This window comes from Xiphophorus couchianus, chromosome 10 (assembly GCF_001444195.1).
Source record: "Xiphophorus couchianus chromosome 10, X_couchianus-1.0, whole genome shotgun sequence".
Taxonomy (NCBI): domain Eukaryota; kingdom Metazoa; phylum Chordata; class Actinopteri; order Cyprinodontiformes; family Poeciliidae; genus Xiphophorus; species Xiphophorus couchianus.
The window spans coordinates 8,051,031-8,073,863 of record NC_040237.1 but is presented as its reverse complement, the minus strand read 5'-3'; the positions used below and the strand labels follow the sequence as shown (position 1 = coordinate 8,073,863).

The 22,833-nt window shown below is 37.7% G+C and overlaps 1 protein-coding gene and 1 long non-coding RNA gene across 4 annotated transcripts; both read right to left on the bottom strand.

Annotated features, from left to right (window-relative positions):
- Window positions 1-203: 203 nt before the first annotated feature.
- On the bottom strand, window positions 204-981 carry LOC114152280 (uncharacterized). Its single transcript, XR_003597097.1, has 2 exons — window positions 541-981; window positions 204-263 (listed from the first exon to the last, which is right to left on the bottom strand). It is a non-coding gene; the product is annotated as an uncharacterized LOC114152280 (long non-coding RNA).
- Window positions 982-4,320: 3,339 nt separating this feature from the next.
- LOC114151979 (regulator of G-protein signaling 9-like) lies at window positions 4,321-22,722 on the bottom strand. Of its 3 annotated transcripts, XM_028029564.1 has the most exons (19): window positions 21,599-22,722; window positions 18,772-18,868; window positions 18,224-18,274; window positions 17,986-18,092; window positions 16,951-17,002; window positions 16,804-16,862; window positions 16,261-16,337; window positions 16,093-16,174; window positions 12,997-13,059; window positions 12,605-12,634; window positions 12,449-12,510; window positions 11,486-11,599; window positions 11,287-11,402; window positions 11,096-11,183; window positions 10,796-10,934; window positions 10,438-10,520; window positions 10,180-10,303; window positions 8,588-8,985; window positions 4,321-7,922 (listed from the first exon to the last, which is right to left on the bottom strand). In XM_028029564.1, the coding sequence occupies exons 1-19, from the start codon at window positions 21,665-21,667 to the stop codon at window positions 7,760-7,762; spliced, it is 1,974 nt and encodes a 657-aa protein (XP_027885365.1). In that variant the 5' UTR covers window positions 21,668-22,722; the 3' UTR covers window positions 4,321-7,759. The 3 variants fall into 3 exon arrangements, with proteins under 3 accessions (XP_027885365.1, XP_027885368.1, XP_027885367.1); XM_028029566.1 differs by lacking the exons at window positions 4,321-7,922; window positions 8,588-8,985 and having other exon boundaries at window positions 9,626-10,303; XM_028029567.1 differs by lacking the exons at window positions 16,093-16,174; window positions 16,261-16,337; window positions 16,804-16,862; ... (3 more) ...; window positions 18,772-18,868; window positions 21,599-22,722 and having other exon boundaries at window positions 12,990-13,063.
- Window positions 22,723-22,833: the final 111 nt, after the last annotated feature.

Here is a 22,833-nt window from a genome sequence, read left to right as displayed (position 1 = left end):
AACGACGCTCCAATAACCAAACTTCTTTCTTTTTTACTTGTTTATTGACTTTGGCCATCGTAAACTGAAACATACAAGACTGAGTATTAGCCAATGAACATTGCAAATTAGCCATTCTTGCTGCGAGCTAAAAATAAAAGAAACATTTTCCTGAATGACTCCAGCGTACAATTATTTACACCACTGTTACAAAGAACATAAGATAGTCGTTGTTGTTAATTTTATTGCCGAGTGCTTTTACATGGACGTGCCGTCCGGTTAAACTGTAAATAAAGTAAGAAAAAACAAAACATCAATACTTAGTATTGCAGAATTCAATCAACACAAACTTAAACATAGATTTATTAGCTAGGCTTGACCAACCAGTTATAAGGCAGTTTATTCTTAGAACACTTCGTCATATAATAAACATCGGCATTCATCAGTGCAGCAAACACAGCTAGCATCGGGCTAATTAGCACTAGCAAATTCAGCAAGCTCACGCTTAGAACAGATAACAAAAAGCTAATCTCCCCACAGCTTACAGCATTAATAACTCACCACGTTGGGCAACACTCATGAACGCCAGTAGAATATGATTTTAATGTAGCTTCAGCTTGTTAGCTTCAGCTAACGGCAGTCTCGGTGTATTACTGGCCTGCCGTAAGTTTCTTCTCTTGTTTCACCTCCCCTCCGCTACCAATGCAAAACAACTACAGAGCCCCCTAGCGGAATGGGAGGAGTGAATCCAACAACCACAGTTACATAAAACAAAGAGACAATTGTTGTTTTCACAATTAACCAATACTTACGAACAAATCTTGTCTGAAACACAACGTATAAGGATAATAATCAGCTTAATCCATGAACTGTTCGGTGATGCTTTCCACCATCTTGGATCTATATTCTTTTTTAGCGTCACCGAAACATAACAAAATATCCACCAGGGGGCGTTCTAGTGCGGTTTTCAACCTTGCTGGTCCAGCTTAATTTACAAAAGGCAGCACAGGTAGATTAACCCTCAGAGGTGGTGGGCCAGTGGGGGGTTTTTTGTTGTTGTTTTTTTTCTGAAGACTGAGCATAATGCAAGCAAAAGCTTGAAGAGGGATTTTATGAAATTTGTAAAAGATACATATAAAAAAAAGCTTATATAAAGTGAAGTAGTTGAAGAATGTCACTACATTTTAAAATTTGAATGGCATTTCTAACTGAAAACACATGAAGGTATTTAGATGTGAAAGAGCACAAAGTTTTTAGCAGAATTTTTCAGAAATTATGGGATGTTCCATTCATTTCAATTGGGCCCAAGATGATCCCAAAAAGCTGAATATTTCATAAACCATTGAAGATGTCAATACCAAAACACATAGTCGAAATGTCCTGGGAAAAGTGGAATTAATGGTTGAAATAGCACAAAGTATGCACAAGTAGTTAACTGGCAAAAAGTGTATGGAAAAAATTGTGAATGGCTGCAGCCTTTACACTAATAATGCGCAAATGTAGCTTAATAGAAAAGACTAAGGAAACATACAGCAGTATAACTACTGAGAAATTTCAGAATAACCCCCAATAACTTTAGTGGCTTTTAAAGAATTAAGACCCCTTTGAAGTTAGTGGTTATAACCTAACAAATTTGGGAAAAGTTTAAGGAATATAAATCATTTGGAAAGGCACTGTATGTACACAGGATTGCACCAAGTTTCACTTAATGATCAAAGTCTTCAGGGACACAGTGGCAGAATTAAAAGGGCCCAAGAAGAACTTTGGTGGCTTGAGGGGAGAATCCAGGAAAAAAGGTGTAAGGAGACATCAAGATGATGTTAAAGTTTCAAGGTTGCTTCTCGCTCATCCTTTCAGATCACTTTCTCACTCTGTTAAATTTTATAAGGCAGGAGGTCACTGATAATTACCTCTTCTCGTCAAACACTGGACGCTCAGGGAGAAACATTGGGTCACCTGTGATTCTGATGGAGCTTCTGGGCACTCACACACACACACACGTATATAGATGAAAATCACGGGGGAGCAGCAGAAGAACGTCTGGAGTTTCATTACACTTCTGATTTGGTCATTCATCATGTCACGGCAAGGTCACGCAAAGCGACCGTCATGTCTGTATCGACAGAGTTGATATTTGATGGTGAGATGTTGGATTGCGTTCCATATGTTTTCTAAATCTTCTTATGTAAGTATTTGAGCCAGGGAGGTTTCAGCTGATAAAATATTTTCTTCAAAGTGACAGAAGAGAGTGTAATTTGTTCAACTCCTGTACTGCTGCATCCTTGTCACAGGAGCAAGTCTGGGCTGCAGGAAATCCACTTTAATGACAATGGAGCCCTTTCCCACTGTGTTGTGATGTGGATCTTACTATATGTGGCTATAAGTGTAAACAAAATACAAATAATAAATTAAACATCTTTTACTTCTTACAATGCGTTTTCCAGCACTCGTTAAGATTTTTCCAGAAACATGCCCAATGATTCTTTTTCAGAATGTAATAGATATGTATTTTATTAACCCTAGTGAGAAAATTAAAAAAATCTTTCTGTTGATGCTGTCAGTCCATGAAACTTTCTTAAAGATTAATTTACATAGTAAAAGCAAAAGAAGGAGGAAGATCAAAAGAAAGAAAGAGGCATAAGAATAGGAACCTGAGCCGTGGCTGAGTTTAAGTATGTTTACAGTTTCAACTCAGCCTTGCTTGTACAGTTACAAGAAATGCAACTGTAAAGGTTATTAGAAACAAACACCTCAATTAAAATAATTTTGAATCTTAATCTGCCATGGGTGCCATGGGTGTGTATTTGTGCACCTTGTTTGAGTTTGGTTGACATTTCAAAATGTGTCAGATATTAATATCGTTCTTCAAGAGACAAACGATAGGCTTGCATAAGTTTATGTGTGTTTGTTCATGTTTATAGACACGTACAGTACAGACCAAAAGTTTGGACACACCTTCTCATTGAATTCAATCAGAAAGTGTGTCCAAACTTTTGGTCTGTACTGTATATACAGTATACACACATACAGTGTATATACGTGTGTATATGTGGAACTGACAAAGAGCATTCCAACTTTTGCAAATTGATTTCATTTTCTCTCATTGTTGTAAATATATAAATGAATAAAAATTTGATTTCAGACAATTTAGCTCAGGACTTGATGAAGAAAAACTGGAGCTTACTGATGAACATATAGTCATATATATATTTACAGTACAGACCAAAAGTTTGGACACAACTGTGTGTCCAAACTTTTGGTCTGTACTGTCATATATATATATATATATATATATATATATATATGACAGTAATGCTATTAGTCTTTTCAGCTATTCTTGTTGCAAATTGTTTCATCAATCTGAAATGTTTGTTAATTTATGATTTGTCCTAGGTCTATTTCCTTAAATTATTGCTTTCTTTTATTTCCTTTCGCATAATTTCAAATAAATTTAGAGATTATGAACAAATACAACATTTACCTATACCTGTATTTTAACCTGTATATTTATTCTTACCTCATACTACAACTTAAAATGTGTGATTTGAATGCATCTTCAGAAACGCTGCTTAACACTTGAACACCTGGATATTTTTCTGTCTCTTTGCTGGACTAATGCATCAGTGCACTTTGTGTGAATGTCCCACCGTGAGTGTTAAAAAGGAGCCATCAGATTGTTGAGCTCAGAGATGCCATAGAAAACAGAGGCAGATCAAAGCTTTGCTCCAGTCTTTGTTCAGTCACCTCAGTGATGCTGTGCTTCTTTCTACACATCAGTCGGTAACATCAGAAACAGCAGAAGTAATGTGGTCTCAACAAACAGGCATGAGTAAAAATTGCAATTATATATGTCTGGATATTAGGTTACTTTTACAAAAAAAAAAAAAAAAAAGGTTAAGACATTTGGGAACTCTTTGTATAATAAAATGAAGTGAAAATCTTGGAAATTCGCAGAATGTAAATAAAGAAGGCGAACATGTATAAAAACTATATTGATTTCTGTAAATAATCCTGTTTTATTCAATAAACTGAACAGCCCTTGTTTGCAACAACATATATTTTTATTTTCTTCTCTATGTTGCCACCTAGTGGTAAGACATAATCGTTACAACTCAATAATAGTTGAGCTACTATCCGGCAACTTTTAGATGTATTCTTTCTCCACAAACTTGAATCAAATGACTGAATTTGCTCATCTGCATGATATTTAACTATGCAGACACCTGGTAATAAGACATTCATTTCATTCAGGTGCGTTGGGATGCATCTAAATGTTGCAAAACAATAGTTCTTGAGGACTGGACCTGGGTAGACCTAACAAAATACCCAAATTACATGTGAAACTGTTAAAAAGACACTTTTTTTATTGAGGCACTTGACACTAGCCATGGAATGTACATATCAAATACAACAAATTCAAGATACTTTTCACATTCTTGCATCTGTAAACATGATAAAGATAATACATTCAGTTAGTTAGATCATGTTCTGCTGTCCCTTCCCAAAAGAAGAGACCATAAACATCTCATTCTGTTTGGTGTTTGGTACACAACAGCTACACAGAGGGTACAAAATAGGGGTGGAGCCAAATACAAAACTACAACCTGTATCCTCCTTGGTAAAAAGAAAGAGCACCCTCTTTTAAATCTAGGGTTATAAGAAGACACACCAGATTTAGCATTGTCATTTATGAAACAAATACGTCCAATAATGAAATCAGTGTTTGAAAAACTAAGTACGCCTTTGCTGCATCCATGGAGGTGAAAAGGAAAAGGGTCAGCAAGATGCAATTAAATCTACTGATTGCCATCAGTGTGACAATTGTTACAAAAGCAGGAGTTTCTGCAATACAGATGCCAAGGCAGAACAAAACATCTGTAGTGACTGTCCATCAGTCTGGGAAGGATCATAAAGCCTTTTCCAAACATTACGAAGTCCATCATTCTAAAGAGAGAGAGATAACAACCAAGTGGAAAAACCTTTTAAGATAGCTGCTGGTCAAAACCCAAGAGCTCCATATCAGAAACTATAAGCCTCAGTCAAAATTTTGAATGTGAAAATTCATGACAGAATTACAAGAATTAAAGGGAACAACTATAGCTTTCTTGAGTATTGAATGAAAAAAGTATTTTCTCTCTAAAAAGAGTAAAGCAACATGACATGTCCAACTTTCAGGAGCTACTTGTCTGCAACTTCTAGATGCATCCCTTCTCCAAAACACCTGAATCAAATGGGATTCATCTAAAAGTTAAACACTAAGATGAAGGCAGGGATGCTATCGAGCATCAAAAACTCGGAGCTAATTGCTAAAGCTAAATTGTCCATACCAGTGGACAACTTAGCAATTTAGCTCTCAATCTTCTGAGAGATGTTCGTCTCATTTTCTATCAAATACATGGTGATGGAGAAGCGATTATTTGAGCAACAACTCCAACGTCATGCTCTGAAACACAACATCTGCCTGTTTGTTTTGCAAGATCAGCCTGTGTAATATGAATGACAAAAGTATTCATAAACGGGGGTTTGCAGGTCAATCTTTCTTGTAGAAACTATTATCAGAAAGGGTCTATTGATTGTACCATGAACTCCTGTGTATACCAGAATGCACAACATTCAGCACAAACATCTCATAAAAATTGCCAAGCATAGTTGAAGTGTGATAATATGGGCCTAGATCTGTTTTGCAACTATGTAATCTTGGCGCTTCAAAGCCACTGAGTCAAACACAAACTCATCTCCAACCAAATAAGTCTAGAGTCAAAGATTAGACTTCCTGTCTGAAGTTTAGCCTAAACTGGGCCATCAAAAGCCAAAATGATCCTTAACATTCCAGCAAATCTGTAACAGAATCGTTGATGAGAAGTAAGGTGGAATAATGTGGTGATATTTTAAGAAACCTGTACAGATACAAACATCTGAAAACCTCAAACAACAAAATCAATGTTGCAAAGAAGAATGGGCCAAAATTCCTCCATAACCAAATGAGAAAATCTAACTGCTTTTTGTTCATTTTTCACACACAGCTTCTCTGTATTTGACTTGATCTTTGCTTATTAAATAGAGGCAGTGTGGAATGTGCTGTCTGTTTTTATACACTTGAGGTTAGATTTATAATTTTAAAGCTTTATAAACACCAGATTATTTATAATCCTAGGATTAAAAAAGGGTGTACCTTTTTATACAATGACTGTATGTAGACGAGCTGTTCCTGTGCTCCCACTTTACCCCAAACTGGTCTGGCTCAGTTTTTTTTGTTGTTTTGGGTTTTTTTCACAAAATAGATAATTTAATAAACAGAGACTTCTAAATCTATCTTGCAGTACAAGAAAACGTCTCTACATTAGTAAGTATATAGAAACATCTGAACAAGCATGTGGAAGCAGAGTCTACAGGTCTCTGTCTGCTTTGGTTATTCTCCGCCGAGGGTTTCAGACTTAGTTACTTGTTGAATTAATGTTCCTTTACAGCCACAACAATGTCAGTAAATGTATGTCTATCTTTGTATTCTATTCTTTTGACTTCTTCGTCCTTGCCATTCTGAAGATACCTCCAAGGTCAAACTGAGATGTGGTTTAAGGTTGCTGTTGGGCTTCAGTCCATCGTGAGATACAGAGTAAGGTACCAGCATGAAAGCTAAAGTTCAAGCTGTGAAAGCGCTTGAACTTTGGCAAACTCTGCTGTCCCCGTGTGGAGTGACTATTGTTAAAACCATCCCCTGGCTTGAGCTCAGCTGGGGCTCACATCAGTCCTGGTTGGTAAGGCTGCAACTAAAGGAAGACTTAGACAGCCTTTTTTACGTCTTGTGGACCTAAACCATGTGAGCTGCTTAGCTCTGCTTTCGTTGAAAGGTAAAATGCATCCATCCATTTTCTTCTGGTGTCTCCTCCCAGTGGCTGAAACGTTGCCAAAGGGAGGTCTCCTGGCAGAATCATAATCAGATAGCCAAACCACTTCAACAGACCTTTTTCAATGCAGAGGAGCTGCAGTTCTGCTCTAATCTCCTCCCTAAAGACAAAGCTTCTTACCTTATTTTTAAATTTTATTTTTAGTTGGAATGTAAATAGGTTATTAAATAAAAGGAGATTTTTGTTGTTTTATCTTTTTCTCTCACCACAACAGAAAAGAGTAACACTCCCATCCGCCTCTAAAGGAATAGACAGACTCTGTCCTGGAAGATTAATCCATGATTTTCTTACTGAGACCCATGGATTACATACGAGAGCTGTCTCTTGACTTGGAGGTCCTGGCTTGAACAAGCAAAGATGAGACTAAGTCATGCATCCAATCCATGAACATCAGAAATAGGATTGGGGACTAGAGACAGACCTGGTTGGGTCTGGAAAACTGTTTGGTCTTTGTGTTCAGATTATGGACACAGTTCTTGATTTGGGACTGACCTTGACCATCCCCACTTCTGCAGCCTCCCTACAAAATGTCTCTTTCAAGTCGACAAAACACGCCAAGACCAGGTGACTGAACCCTTAAACCCAATAAACCCTTGTTTTGAAAACAAAAATTTACCTTTTAAAATTTCAGACTGATAACACCAGTATTTTTGTTTCGCAGCTACTTTTTTCATGGTGTTTTACAGAAAACAGGGTGAGCAATGGAACATCTCTGCAACAACCTTTCAGAGCAGCAGGCGGTCACATGTTGAAGGTTTTTGTCATTTGGTGTCCTAGACTGAGAGATTCTTGCAGGTCTTGACGTTGTTTAGTATTTGTGTTACATATTCCACCCTAAAAGTCCTGTGGCGTTACACCTGTATAAATCCAGCCAATTAGCCTGTCCCGTTCTGTCGAGTAAGACTCTCCCAGGGGCAAATGATCTCCTCTGTTCCCACTGCGTCCCGAGATGCAGGCCTGTTCTCCTCGTCCTCATCCTCAGACTCAATGGGGTAGATCCGGCACTCGGGAGGAACGTCTACTTTGATCTGGAAGAAGCTGAAAGATATTGAACAGAGGATTTTGTACGTCGTTCCAGGTCTGAAGCTCATCCACACTTATTTATCTTATTCAAAAGAGACAAGGACATAATCAAAAATAATATAGCGAGGGAAACAATAAAACAAATAGAAAAAGTAATTCTGTTTAAAGTTTGCTGTGTTATGTCAAGCAGCACTTTGCAGAAAATATTTTTAGGTGTTTAGATCCAAATAAACTGAATATTTAATGAGGTGTTCATTTTTTTCATATGACTGTAGCTGTATCTCTCTAAACAAAGTCACTAAAGGAGTTTTTGTTGCCATTAACTAATGTTTCTTCATACAGAACATACTCTTGAAGAAGTGCTTCTTAGTAGGATAAAAGATGGTTTAATTATAATGTTTCTAACATATACCAAGAAGCATGTAGGGTACTAAAAATAAGCTCTTACTCTTAAAATTGCAATAGAAAGAGTGTGTGTATTACATTTTGTCCCTGGCCTTTGGTTTGTTCTTTAAATGTTTTCCCACCATTTTCACCTCTTTTGTGGTTGACATGAGTGCAGCACCACAGCTGTGGATTGTGCACTTTGATGGTTGCACTACATGAACTAAAGTGTTTAATCAGAGCTAAAGCGTTGCCTAAAGGTTTTCGACTGAGGGTTGCAATTTGCCACCACTTACTTGCCGATTCTTCTGGGTGGAGCCTGGCTGGGCTCATCTGGTGTGATTGGCTGAATGCGGCTACTTGTTGTGGCCGCCGTGTGGCATTTGGGCGACAGGCTTGCGAACATGGCGGAGGGGCTGCAGCCTCTCTTCAGCAGTCGGCGCAGCGACAGGGCCATTCGAGACTTGGACAAGTTCCCCCCCTCAGGGGCCCGAACCTCTGTGTTGCCCTCACCCTCGCTGGCCTCCAGCCGCCGCTCAGAAGCCGAGGTGCTGTCTAAGGCCACACTGATTGGGGACGGACAGACTGGGGTGTGTGCGAGGAAAGGGAGAGAGGGTGAGGCGGTGGCAGAAGGTGGGTCAGGGATTCCGGTGTAGACAGCGAGGTGCGGGACAGGAGTGGTAAATCGGCACAGCTGTGGGATCAGAGAGCAAGACAACAGTCAGAGGGCATCCGGGTTGGGAAAAGTCAGTGTGTGGGATCTGGAAAATTCTAAATTGTCCTGTCCAGTATATTTCAATCAACCAACTAAGAGTTAACTGAGAGATATTGATACTAATTGATAGTTTTAAACCTTACTACAGCTGAGTATTTTATGAAACAGACAAATTACAGTCACTGGTTAATTACCTTAAAGTATCTTATTGTGCAGGAGCTGAGTCAAGTTGTTGAAAGGAAGAAAGCAAAGAAAAAAGGAAGGAAGGAATGAACAAACGAACGAATGAAGGAAGGTACAACATAAGGGAAGACAGAAAGTGACAAAGGGACGTTAGGAGGAGAGAAAGAAGGAAAAAACAGTGGATTAGGGTAAGAAAGAAAGATGAAAACATCCAAGAAGATGAAGAAAGAGGGAGAAACAACAAATAGAATGAAAAAAGAATAGAGGAGAGAAAGATATTAGGAAGGAAAGAAGGGAGGGAGGGAGGGAGGAAAGAAAAAGAAGGACAGAAGGAAGGAAAGAAGAAACGAAGGAAGGAATAAATCCGATCCTAACAACTTGCATAGTAACAAACTGATTACATTGAAACACAGTAAATGACACAAACAAATAAAAATGAGGTGATTTTGATTTATTCACTTATGACTGATGACAAAGAAAGACAGAGCAGCACTACAGAACAACAACAGAAAAAGATGGACACTTTATGAGAAACAATGGCAGCTTTCACTGATAAGACAACAGACTTTGGTCCTATGCTTGTCGTTACTCATTATATATGCATAATAAAACTATAACAAGTGTAACTTTTCATCTGAGTTTGATTAAAAAGGGATTGCTCACAAAAAACATCTTTAGTGTTGCTCAGTATATGTCACTAGAAGGCTTAGGAAAAATATATTACTATTTCTATTATTTTAATGTTTTGTACAACTAACAACATTTTGAACATAAGTCACATTAAATTTAGTCTACAGCTTCACTTCACATTTTCCTTCAGTTTGAGATCAAAATGAATATTATTAATGTACTAATTTAATCTCAAACTAAACCTCTGCAGAAATTGAAAAAACATAAATGCTAATCATGTTTGTCGCTGAACTTGAGGTGTTTTCACTTGGAATGACGAGGACCCATCTCCTTGCCCTGCTTGCTGAGTTTGCTCATGACCTGTGTAATGTCAACTGGGGCGTTGGCGGCCATCTTGGCCCTTTGCTCCTGCTCCTGCTGCCGGATGATGATGGGGCTAAGACTGGGTCGCCTGTTCCTGGCATTCTGCTCCAACTGGACTTCACTGAGGGAAATGGAAAAAGGAGACAATGGAGAGTGATGGATGTGATTTTCCAAAACATGCTTAAGTGGATAGAAGTTCAACATTCTTCAAGTATCGGACATCAAATGTAAAAACATCTAAAAGATGTCACTCACTTGAATTTGTGCTCTTCGGGACAGATGGCTTTCTTTAAGGTTTCTTTAAACACAGGAGATTTTAGGTACCGCCCATATGAGTCCTGCAAGGAAAGAAAGACAGAAAGAAAAGCCAACCTATTCTTTATCTTCAAATAGTACAAAGATTTTCTTTATAATTACATTTACCTTATGAGACATTAGTCATCAAATTTATTGCTCTTGCTTTATTAACTCATACTTCTATATCCAGCTACTTATTGCAATGATATAATTATCTCAGGTTCTGCAGTCTTGTGAACATACTACAGAGTCTAACTGTTAAGCAGACATTGAACACTGCCAATCCTAAGGCCTGACTGCTGATGTGTTCACTGACCTTCTTCATTAGCATGTAGATGTGCGTTTGGGCTGCGTCCAGAACGTATCTGTGTGGGTGCTTCAACCCCTTCACTGTGATTTCCATTGTTTTCCCATCAATATTGATCCATCGCGGGGCGCCACGTGCCAAAAATGTCCTGGAAAAAGATGGGAGAAGGAAGGTCAAGAATGTATCGGAAAATGTTTCTAAAGTTTGAATAAATTTTCTGCTGAAAAATTACAGAAATTCATGCAGTAGGGAAAATAAAAAAGATCTTTCAAACTCAATTCCAATCAGTAGATCCCAAAAAGTCATTACTTGTAGATCTGCTCTGCTTTCTCTCTCATCGCGACAGCAGTTCCCCACTTCAGATCTTCACAGCCTTCCCAGAATGCCAAGTTCTCTCCTATAAACATACAGACAAGGAAACCACACAAGCATTCAAGTCCAACACTGCATTTTTGGTTGTTTTGGTTTTTTTGCTCATTCTCATTCAATATAGTCCATACCACTGAATTCTTTCTTCAAGAAGAGTCTGAAATCATCTCGTCCTCGAGGATCTGAGAGAAGCTCTTTGAAGCTGAATGTCCACCTCTCTACACGCATCTTGGTGGGTATTTCCACACTGTGGCACAAATTGAAAAATCACAGAGGAGGAAAATTAGACTGTTGAATAAGGCTGGCTTTTAGAGAACATGTCTGACTCACTTAGACATGTTCAAGGTCCAGTATGTTGTATCGTCAGTGAGCCATGGGTTGCTGGGAAGACACTTGGAGAGAAAAGGGTCGTGACCGCTATAGGTGGCGCTGTACTTCACCAGTCTGCAATGCAGGAAATAAGATTCATTGTTTGATGTAGATTTGTGATCATAAATAATGTTTTACCACATGTACATGTAGACTTGCTGCTATGTCTGGAATCATTGTGCCGTTCAGGAAGAGCTTCATCTGACAGACAGATGGCCTCATTTTGACTCTAGAATCTTCTGGTAAAGAACTTCAATGTGGATTCAGTGCCTTCATTTATTTCATCACCCCTTCACTGACATGCTCGACAGTTGGCATAAGATGTTTGAGCTGATATACTATGTGTGGTTTTCTCCAAACGCATTGCATGACAGCCAAACATCTCTACATTGGTTGAAAGCACATTGGTGCAGCGGTAATGTGCTTCTTTTAGGTCAAACTTTGCTAACCTAAGTTATGCTATTTGTATTTAGCATAAGAGGATTTCTCCTTAAAGCCTTGAAAACAGTTCACACCAATTTACTTGTCTGACCACTCAGAAAGCTCTGCAGAAGTGAAGTTAAGTAGGGCATGAATAAATTGAATGGAAGAAAAATGGCAGATTTTTAACTCAAATGGTTCAAAAACAGAGCATTTCAATTAGGCAGATATCTTTTTAAAAAGTTAATTTTGTTATCTTAAAACAAAGAAAATCATCTTGTTTTCATAAGATGAGAACAAGAAAAATATTAAGGACAAATGTACTCAACTTCCATTAGAAGGCATTTTTCTAAATATGTTTTCTTTTTTTTCAAGGCTACCATACTGTAATTGTGTCATATGTAATGTTTTGAGGTGCACACTTAGTGATCAGATCTAACTAAAAGGTGAATTTGTTGTTGCGGGTATCAGAGTGCAGGTAATGTAAATCTGAGGCTGTCTTACGCGCCAATGGACACAGATGACTTCACTCTGGGCCTCATGATGGACTGCTGGGTGAAGATCATCTACAACAGGTGAGACGAGGCAGAACAAAATACCAATTTTAGCTGAGCAATAACGCAAGCAGGAGGAAAATACAAGAGAGAAAATCCTACTTACAATTCTCTCGTAGTAGTCAGGTGTTTGTGTCTGAGAACAAGAATATATACAAGACATTTGATATTGTTTTTTTAATTGTTTTTTTATGGTGATTTTTTTCCAAGTCACATTTTTGAAGTTAAGATTTTTTTTTTTTTTATGGTATAAACTGGTGGTGTAACCAGTGGGTGGAAAAAATAGAGCCATGGGAAAATGCCTGCAGAGGAGAAAAGAACAAAAGCGAAGACAAGCAATAAGATGGAAATCAATACTGTAAGCAGACAGCATAGGCTTGAAATAGAAGGCAAGCATAATTTTATGCAACTGCATTCATGCATTAAAGCCTCTTACTGGGTTTAAGCTGATCGAGAAGAATTATGGTCCTGTAGGTCATGCGGGGACTCACCTGTTACCTCGTCAGTATTAGGATCTGTTCTTCGATCCAGCCCGTAGTCCATGGCACTCACAGTCCCTGGCTGAACACACATTACAATAAAGGCAATTAGACACTGTGGGATAAGCAAGGGACCAATTAATTAGAACAGGTGGCTATTTCTGATGCTAATGAACAGTTGATTCTGTATGAACTTCTTTTTTTTCTAGCCATTAGAAACAGCAAGTGGCTCGTTACAAGTGTGAAGTGACTTTTAATGAACAAATGGAACCAAAATTATTCAACCACAACTCTAAATGATGTATTTTGGTAAATTTGCGACAAAAAATTAAAAAGGAACAAAAGCTGGTTGTTACAGCTAACATTATAATGTTAGTTATTTCCCAAAATTCAACAAAAAAAAAATACCATAATGATGAATGCCTTATCGACATTGTTGTAGCCGTTTATGACAAGCATGTTTGGTTTACAGTAGAGAACCCTTCTGCAGTTACGACCTCCATCGAATGTGATTTGTAGTCAGACATCAGCCTCTGACAAAGTTCCAGAGAAATGCTGTCATGGACAAAGGCCTAAAATTCATTAGTATTAACAGGCTGGTGTGGTGCAACCATTTTTTTTTTTCAAATCAAATTTTTCAAAACATTTCAAATCAACTGATTGTCATGGCCATTCTAGTAACTTCCATAACTTCATTTGAAGTCAAGTCTTGGTGGATTGTTGTCCTGTGATTAGATCAAAGCTTTAGCTGCATTGCAGATGGCGTGACATTTTCTCCCAGGATTTCCTGATGCTTGACTGAATCCATTTTATCCTCCACATCCTGCAGTTTTCCAGTGCCGGAAGAAGAAAAGCAGCCCCAGAGCATCACTAAACCACTACCGTGCTTCACTGTAGGGCTAGTGTTATTTTCAGAATATGTTTCATACTTCCTATTTCAGACAACCAGCTGATCCACAGACACGAACATTTCCTGTTTTGATTAGTCACTCTGTTGAACAGAAACCCTCAGAGCTCGTTGGTTTATTAATATGTAGTTGTAAGTAAACTGGAGCTGATGTTTTTGTGCTTTGGGTAAGGAGTAGAGCTCATCTTGAAGGTCGGACACGGAGCCTTTAGCATTTAATATATTATATTATTTTAAACATCAGAAGCTGGCAGCTCAGCGGCTGCTGCCAGCAATTCCTGCTGATGGCATTTTTCTGTCAATCGAGGGTTTATGGCCACCTGGCTCCTCAAGAATCTTGTTGCATTTATAGCAACTCGTTTCTGCCACCAGATGGCATAGAAATTGTTGCTTTAACTTTAAACTTGGTAAAAGGCAAATCTCAGATGAGATGTTATAGTCAACAATCCAGGTATTTAAGCCTAATGTAACTGGTTACATGAGGTGTCTCTGAGATCACCCCCATTGGCAAAAACAAATATTTTTTAAGAGATTTTAATCATTTTAAGATGGTAGTTAGTTATTGAAAATATAATTTCAATTAAGTTATGAAACAACTTGTTAATTAAATATACTGTCTTGAATAGTTTTAAGTGCAACTATAAATTACTTCCACTATAACTTTTAGAACAAACTGAACTACTAATATAACCCTGAATATTCCACTGACTCCCACTGAATTTTATGGGTGACACAACAAATCCAGAAGAATTAAATACATCCGAAAACAATTATTTTGTGTTTAATGTGTAATATTTTTTTAAATTGATGAAATCATCAATAACAATCTCATAATTTGGCTGCTTCACTGTCCTCCTTGTTCAAATGGAGAAACCTTAGTTTATGCATAACCTGAACTACAAGATTAACAATTCATCAAGAAATTGTTTCTCCAAAACCAACTTCTTTATTTATTAAAATAAACCCCAGACTAAAAGAAGAAGCTATCTGTTTCCACAGCATAAGTTTAGTGTCATGACCTGACTCACATTGGGCGGTGACCTACAACGCTAACTGAGTAAGTATATCTTGTTTTTATTAAATCGAAAGCTGTTACCATCGACAAAATGGTACATTTTGAATTAATCCTTTTTTAGCTGTGATTACAGATGCATATATAGATTAAAGTACACACAGGCGTCCTAAAGCAGCTGCGTATTACATAAAACAACAAAAAATCACAAGAAAATTTGTGGTTGATATATTTTATTTGGTGGATTTCTAGCTGGATCTGTCTTTATTTGAAATAACTGATGGACAGGCAACGATTTACTCGGCTGGTCTCTGCACCAGAGTCACGACATAAGACTCCCCATGTCCCCAAGACGCAACACACTGCAACACATTCTCTAGCTCAGAAATAAAATATTAATCAGTCGTGCCCTTTTCTGCTGCCTGGACATGTAATGATAATGAGGAGTCATGGGTCGAGATAATGAGATGCCCTGGGAAGTGTGGAGAAGGTTCGCAATTTATTTTTTTGGTTTCTGTGTCGGCTGCCATTGAACATTCAGTGCACATGTAAGAACTTGCATCCAGTTTCTGACTATTATCAGTGTGTACATTTGTGAAACACAATGTACACACTGTGTCTTTTTAAATCTTTTTAAATCTTTTTAAAAAGATTTAAAAAGATTTCAGCCCCTTTCAGATTTGTTCTGTTTTTGCTTTTTTGTCACATTTAACATTTTCCAGATCAAACAAGACAATGATCCAAAACATATCCAAATAAAATAAGCGCAAACAAATGTAGGCTTTTTGAAGAGGTCTAGTCAAAGTTTGATCTTGTCTTACATGACCATTAAAGATAATGCTCAAAAACCCTCTGTTGTGTCTTAAAATAATTCTGCATAAAAGTGGGGAGCACAACCAGTTATTAGATTTAATTAATAGATCAAATTATCTCTTGCAGGCCTGCATTTATTTAATCAGGTTATATTAGTCCATTATTAAAATGCAATTGCTTGTTTAGATCCTACACATGTCATAAAAAAAATTTAAAAAGAAATATCTAAGGGGCAAATGTTACGCAACAATTTGGGGGCTGAAATCTGTTAAATGCTTGCACTATGAGGACAAAGCTCCTTCCAAAAAGGTTTTGTGTTCATTTGCTGGGGTTAAATCAACGCTACATGTGTATAGTTAAAGCTTGTGTGAATGTTTTCTAACCGGAGGTCTGTGTACAACCCAGTAGGCTCTTTCCTGGCAGTCAAACACCACTCGGTCCGGTTTCTTCCTCTCTTTTGCCGCTCTAAAAGTAAAAGAACACACAAGCACAATCATAACACTTTCTTCACTACAAAACCTGGGATGTTGCCGAGTTTCTTTCCTGCCTACCTATACTGTTCTTTAGCCTGCATTACTACGAAGTCCCACTTGTGGTTCATCCACTTGTGAAGATGGTTGTACTGCTCCTGAGCACATTAAATATCAGCACAGTAAACAAATTTAAAAAGGAGGATTTCATCTGGCAATAATCTGCGTCTCTATGACAGAGTACTAGGCTCACTTGGAGAAATAAGTATAAGGAGGGGGCATTTCGTTTGCTGCTTACATTTTTCGACAACAAAGTCAAAATGGCAATGGTGCAGAGAACTGCGACAAACACCTGCGACAGGTGTCTTGTGTGAATTGGAGAGTACGGTAACTTTACGTAAAGATTTAAAAACAAAGAGATTATTTCCCTTTTAGCAAATAAAACTTCCTGTAAACGCACACTGCTTGGAAAGAACACAGCAGCTTCTCCAAGACATAATTTTCATGCTATTCTCAATATTTCCTTTCTTCTGTAATGGAAAAGAAAAATCCACTAAAAACTTTCAGGGTTGTCTTTTCCCTTCCTCCAAGTGAACCTGGTCATTCTTCATAAAGTTTCCTTGCCTGCTCGTGCAGCTCCAGGATTCCTTTCTTCCGGATGTTTCTTTTTGCTAGGTAGATTGCTTCAGGAGTTGAACACACGTAATAAATTAGTAGACTGTAAACATGACATGGGAGGAACTGTAAATAACAACTATGCGTCATTCTCACCATAATCTGTATCCTCAACGGGCCACTGTTGAGTGGGCCAGAAATATGGCGTCTGAAACACCAAAGAACCAAGTTAAAGTTCAGTCAGATTATTTCAAATTCAAGAAACAAATGTTTCAGAAATGCTTGTACTGTAGACACATTTTAGAGGAGAAAATTCACAGATGTGCTTTTTACAAAAATAAGCAGAAAAAATTTTATCTTGAAACGGGAAGTGTTTGATACAACAGAGGGCAACTATCTCTTGTTTTTGAGATTATCACCAGAGAAGACAGCAGCACAAATGTCCACCAACTTTTACTCAAAATCATCTTGAGCTCATCCAGTCATTAAACCTACTGCAAATATTTCATATTTCACCCCATCCCAATGCTGTTGACGACAGACCAAGAAAACACGCAAACAATTTATCCAACAAATAAGAAATTTTATGCTTGTCTTTTAGTAAAGAAAATGTGTACGACCTTTTAAATGTTTCAGATTGAAGCTCATTCACGGATTCATTTTCTACAAATGTTAGCCCATTTAATACTTTAAGTTTGGCAGTTTTGGCCCACATCACTTATAATCACAATATATATTGAAGTTTGTGATTATAATGTGACAAAGTGCCACAATAGTACCTTGCAAACTAATACTATTGCAAGGTACTGTACTACAAATGTCATACCGCAAATGTGTGACCAGTAAAACATGGACTGCACTATAAAATATCCAATCCAAACAAAATATTTACAGATTCTTTTGGTGTGCTCTCTTATGAGAAAACCTAAATCTTTACAGTGCAATCTGACTTCATTTCAGTCATGATGCATTGCATATCTCAGCATTTCTCATGCATTTCTTAAAATGCTATACAATGAATTTTTGCATGTAATTCATGCAGGACCAACACAAACAACATGGTCACCCACTTTACAAGGGGTGTGTCAATTCAGTAGTAAAAACGGGGAATGATTCTTTAGGTGTCAGTGTTCTAGCTTGTTTGGGTTTACGGTTTGGATTTCGACCGTCTGAAATGGAGAATGTGTTCACCTGGAAGCGATAGAGGGAAGTGTCTGGTTTGATCACTAAACGTTTGTGGTCCTGCAAAGGGTAGATGTATCCCAAGGCCACCAGCATGGAGCCAAAGCTTCTGGCCTCTGGAGACAGCAGGTGGAGAGGTTAAAGCATTAAAGCTGTAATAGGTCTAAAGATTTACAAGTAACACCTTCCTGAAATTATTCCAACAACTGGCATCCATTTGGATGAGACTGGATGACTCATGTCTTACCTTGAGCATCTATTTGAAATCTGTCAGCTAACCATGCAATTATATCTTCACCTGCAGAGGAGGACAAAAGTTTATTAGGGAAAAAAATCATCACTATGAAAGAACAAAGATAAAGTTATGGGTAGAAAATGATTGCAGAAAAGGGCGCCAAAGAGATGTAAAAGAAGAAGTAAATTCCTCAGCATGTTCAGTTTCAGTCAGTTTTCTGCTGGAATTTAAAGCTAAGAAATGATGGAGAAGTCAAGACAGGAATCTTTGCTTTTGTCTCCCTCTTCCTCGTTTCCTCCTGCCTGCTCAATCATCTTCTTTCACCTCCTACTTTTCCCCCTCCGACTCAGTCTGAGACAGCCGTGGTTGTCATGGAAATAAAAACCTGTAACTCTCGAGCCCATACATAGCTTCGGTATCCTTCAGAGACACTACACAGCCTCAATCAGAGAGTCGGCCGCTGAATGACTACGCCGAGTGTGCATTTCTGTGCATGTGCATTGATCTGTTTTTGTGCTTATGTGGGAGGGTTCTATTGTTTTTTTTGTTTGTTTTTTTACCAGTGATAGCATGGGGTATGATGGTGATAACGAGTCTCTGAGGCTGCGACTTCACTCCTGTGCAGGGGTCCTGCATCTCCAGCAGCACCTTCTCTGCCTGTAAAATAACACAGTGAGAGATGAGTGAGATGAGGAAAGAAGAGGAGGAAACAACTGCGCCTGAAGAAAAAACCTAGAAATTTTTCAATGAAATCCAATTCAGATTTTTTCACATTTTGCCATTTTACAACCACAATCATCAGTGGATATCAATAGGATTTTATCTCACAGATCAACTGCAGAGTGGAAGGCATACATGGCTTTTAAAGTAATGGAAATCTGGTTAGTGTGGGTTACATGTGTGCATTTGGACCCTTTGCTCTGACGCCCCTAAAAAAATCCAACAATTGACCAAATGTGTCAAGAAGTTGCACTCTCGAGTTTACACATTCACATACCCACAGGTCTTTACACTTCCAACAAATCTGGAAGAAAACATGTTAAAGGCTACAACCATAAACATACAAGTCCTACAATTTAGGTTTTGGTTTGGCCCAGTCAAAGCCCATACCTAAATGTGGTAAGACTTTAAAATTGATGTTCACCAATATCTTCATCAAATCTTAATGTTGATGTGAAAAGCTGGTAGAGATATATACAAAAAGAGTTAAAGCTGCAATTGAAGGCAATCTTGTTTTTTCAAAGTCTTGAGTTGGTCCGCTTAATGCAAAGGCGTGCTATTATTTTTTATTTTTGTAAAAAACAACAACAACAAAAAAGCACCTAACCCACCATGTATCGCTCTCATACCAATTCATAATTCAGCAATATTTTATGGTGGACTATTATGTGAAATGCCAATAAAGTACATTGAAGTTTGTGATAACAACAAGACAAAATGAATACAAAATGCTGCTGGTTTTCAATATTGTCATTTTAACCACTTCATAGTGCTGTTATAAAGCACATTTATGAAAGACTTAACCATCTACATTGGCTTCCACTAATAATTTAGTAACACACCTGTTGTAATTTATGAAGTATTACAGGACAACTGCTCAGTGTCTTGCTCAAAAACGTTGAGGCTTCACTAGTGACACACCATTCCTAGATCTCATGGCTTTACTTTGACTTTTGTGTGGGCGCGTTCAATGAGTCATCCTCTTCCCAAACAGAATTTCCGTTATCCTAACTGATCCCTTGGCTCCCAATACGCCCAGCAGCTCGGGTGTGCGTACCGGAAAACAAGAAATCCTGCACATAACCCATTCAGTTTGTGTAAAGGTGTGTGTGTGTGTGTGAGGGAGAGACAGAGTGAGAGCAAGCAGTTCAGCTGACTCTCAGGTCTGTTTGAAGTGGCATTGTGCTTTGAAGTCATCCTGGAGAGGCTATAAGCCCGAAGCTGGGCCCAACCAAAGTGGGCTTTCATAGACTCGGACTGTAAGTTATTTTGTGCACATTCCCCAGGAGAGAGGGGTGCAGCATCTACAATATACCTAAACAAACTACCTGCAATTACCTGGTATTTCTATTTCCTCAACCTTTTGCTTTCTTGTGATAAATATTAAACACTAGAAAACCCAAATCTACATTTGGGTTTTCCACTTTTTAATAAGGAGGGATTTTACGCCATAGACCAACACAAAGCAATGCATGATATTGTGAAGAGGAAGGATTGTTGTTCTTTATAAAGGCCTTCCTTTGCTTTTTGGAAGTATCTAAAAATATATATATATTATGTTTTTTACGTTTTATTAAACTAACTTAAGCACAGAGTGAATAGGGAATATATTTGAATATCTTTTTTTTGGATTTAGGTCTTAACATTGGCCAGCTTCCCATTCACTGCTATAGAAAAGCGTTCCTACAGGATGTTGCTGCCACCAGCACAGGTGATGTGTTCAGGAGCAGTTGTAGTTATAAACAATTGCTGTCTTCTTGCCACTCCATCAGAAGACCAGATTTGTAAAATTCCCAAAAATAGTTGTCCTTTTAGCTGATTCTACCACCTGAGCTATGAATCTTTGCAGCTTCTCCAGAGTTACCATGGGTAATCTTGCTTGGACTTAGTTTTTTTACGCTGATCTTATTTTTATTCATACGTATCAGGGTAAGTGGGGTTGAATAAATATGCATGCTACGCTTCTCATATGTGTATTTAAAAAGCTTTTCAAATGTGTAATTTTGCTTTCGCTAAACAAGCTGACGTTAGGTTGTGTTAGTCTATCACATACTATTCCAATAAAATACACAGAAACACTTATGTTTTACAATATAGGTGTAAATAGTTTATGATCAGGAACTCAAGCTAGAGGACCAGGCTGTTGCTTTCAAGTACACAGCTCCTGGATTAAGTTCTTCCCAGTAGCAGCTCACTATACCAGGGAGCACTTATACTGATCCATACTTAATGCTCATTAAACTGAATGACCTTATTATTGGGAAAAGGTTAAAACAAGATAGAAAACAAGTATTGATCAAATGTATCAAGAGGAAATATAATCTGGTGAATTATTTTATTCACCAGAATATTTGAAATTACAGTTTATTCAAACTCAGAAATAAAACTGAATGAATGTAGCATGTAATACATTTTCATTATTTTTGATTGTTAGTATATTTTGGCTTTATAAGCACCCACATAACTTGCTTTGCGTCATTTTACACACTGAAGGGAGGTTGCACATTTTACGTGATATAGGAACAAATCAACAGAAGGATGTCTGAGGTTAAATGTGGCCATCAGAGTCCGGTTATTAGATTGTTTATTAAGGAAAATCTGCAGGTGCTGTCATCGCCCGGGCAGAGCTGTGATTTCCATGATGTCTAATAAAAAAGGAAAGCCTACCTTCTTGAGACAAGCCATCCGAGGTCGATATCTCTGTCCATGATCCCGAAGAGCGTTTCTAATGGTCATCTTTTTTTTTTTTTATTTCCACTCACACACTCTCCTGAGTCTAATGCTGTTGTCGCCAGTGAGCTCCGTGCCTTGTGATGGGAATCGATGTAATCGATGCTGGTGATGCGTTCAAATGCCTCACCACAGCGCTTGTTTGAATAGAAATAGACATCTAGTATAATCTTTGCTTGTCCTACTTAAATAAACGTATTGTAATGAGTATTTTTTTTATACATGGGGAAATATGAACTGCAAATGCACTTAATAAATGAGTAACCGAAAATGTTATTTTATGTTACACTGTCTTAACGTTGAATTTCTAATAATGTAAACAACTTCTATGTGTTTAAAATCAAATTTGCCAGAATAAAAGAGAAATTTTAAAAACATCTTCTGCTTTTGTGTTTTTCCAAATGTCTTTAGAGTCGTAAGACACTCCAATGGATTGGTTACTTTGTAGAAATTATCTTCCTGTTCTTCCTCTATATTGTAATTATTATTATGCGAAATGTAGAGACGCTTTACTTATAATTTATTATTAAAGATGCAATATCCAAGGAGTTACTTGTGTTTCATTTGTTCCAACCTGCTACATTAATTATCGACTCTTTATGAAAAATGTTTCAACAAATCTAGGATATACATTCTTCAGAAATATCTAATAATAACTAAGAAAAATATTGCAAAAGGTTTTGATGCTGCCTCATATCAATCTGGAGCGAAAGTAGGGCCTAGTATATAATGAAAGAGGTGTCTTTGTTTGTATATAATAAAACTGCCACTCACAATATGTCAACGACACTGCAGTTTCACCAACATGCTCATGGGAGGTAATGTAATAGACTTCAAAAGACAGTAATGCTAGTGCTCAGAAAGCCTATAGCACTTGAACACACCGATGTAAAAGGAAAAATGAATCAACCAATCAGAATCAAGCGTTCTTTTACACAGAAACCATAAGCCGCAATTTCTAACATAATCCAGCAGAGAGTGGTATTGTATCATTTGAAAACATTGATTTATTGAAAGTTTACTGATTATTCAGACCATTGAATTATTTATAGAGTGTTCCTATAGTTGTTATTGATATTTTGAAAATACGACCAGTCGTTTTAAACGTGAAGCTGCGGTTTCCTGATGTCATAACGCAGCGCGCTCTCATAGCAGGAGCGGTTACTTCCTGA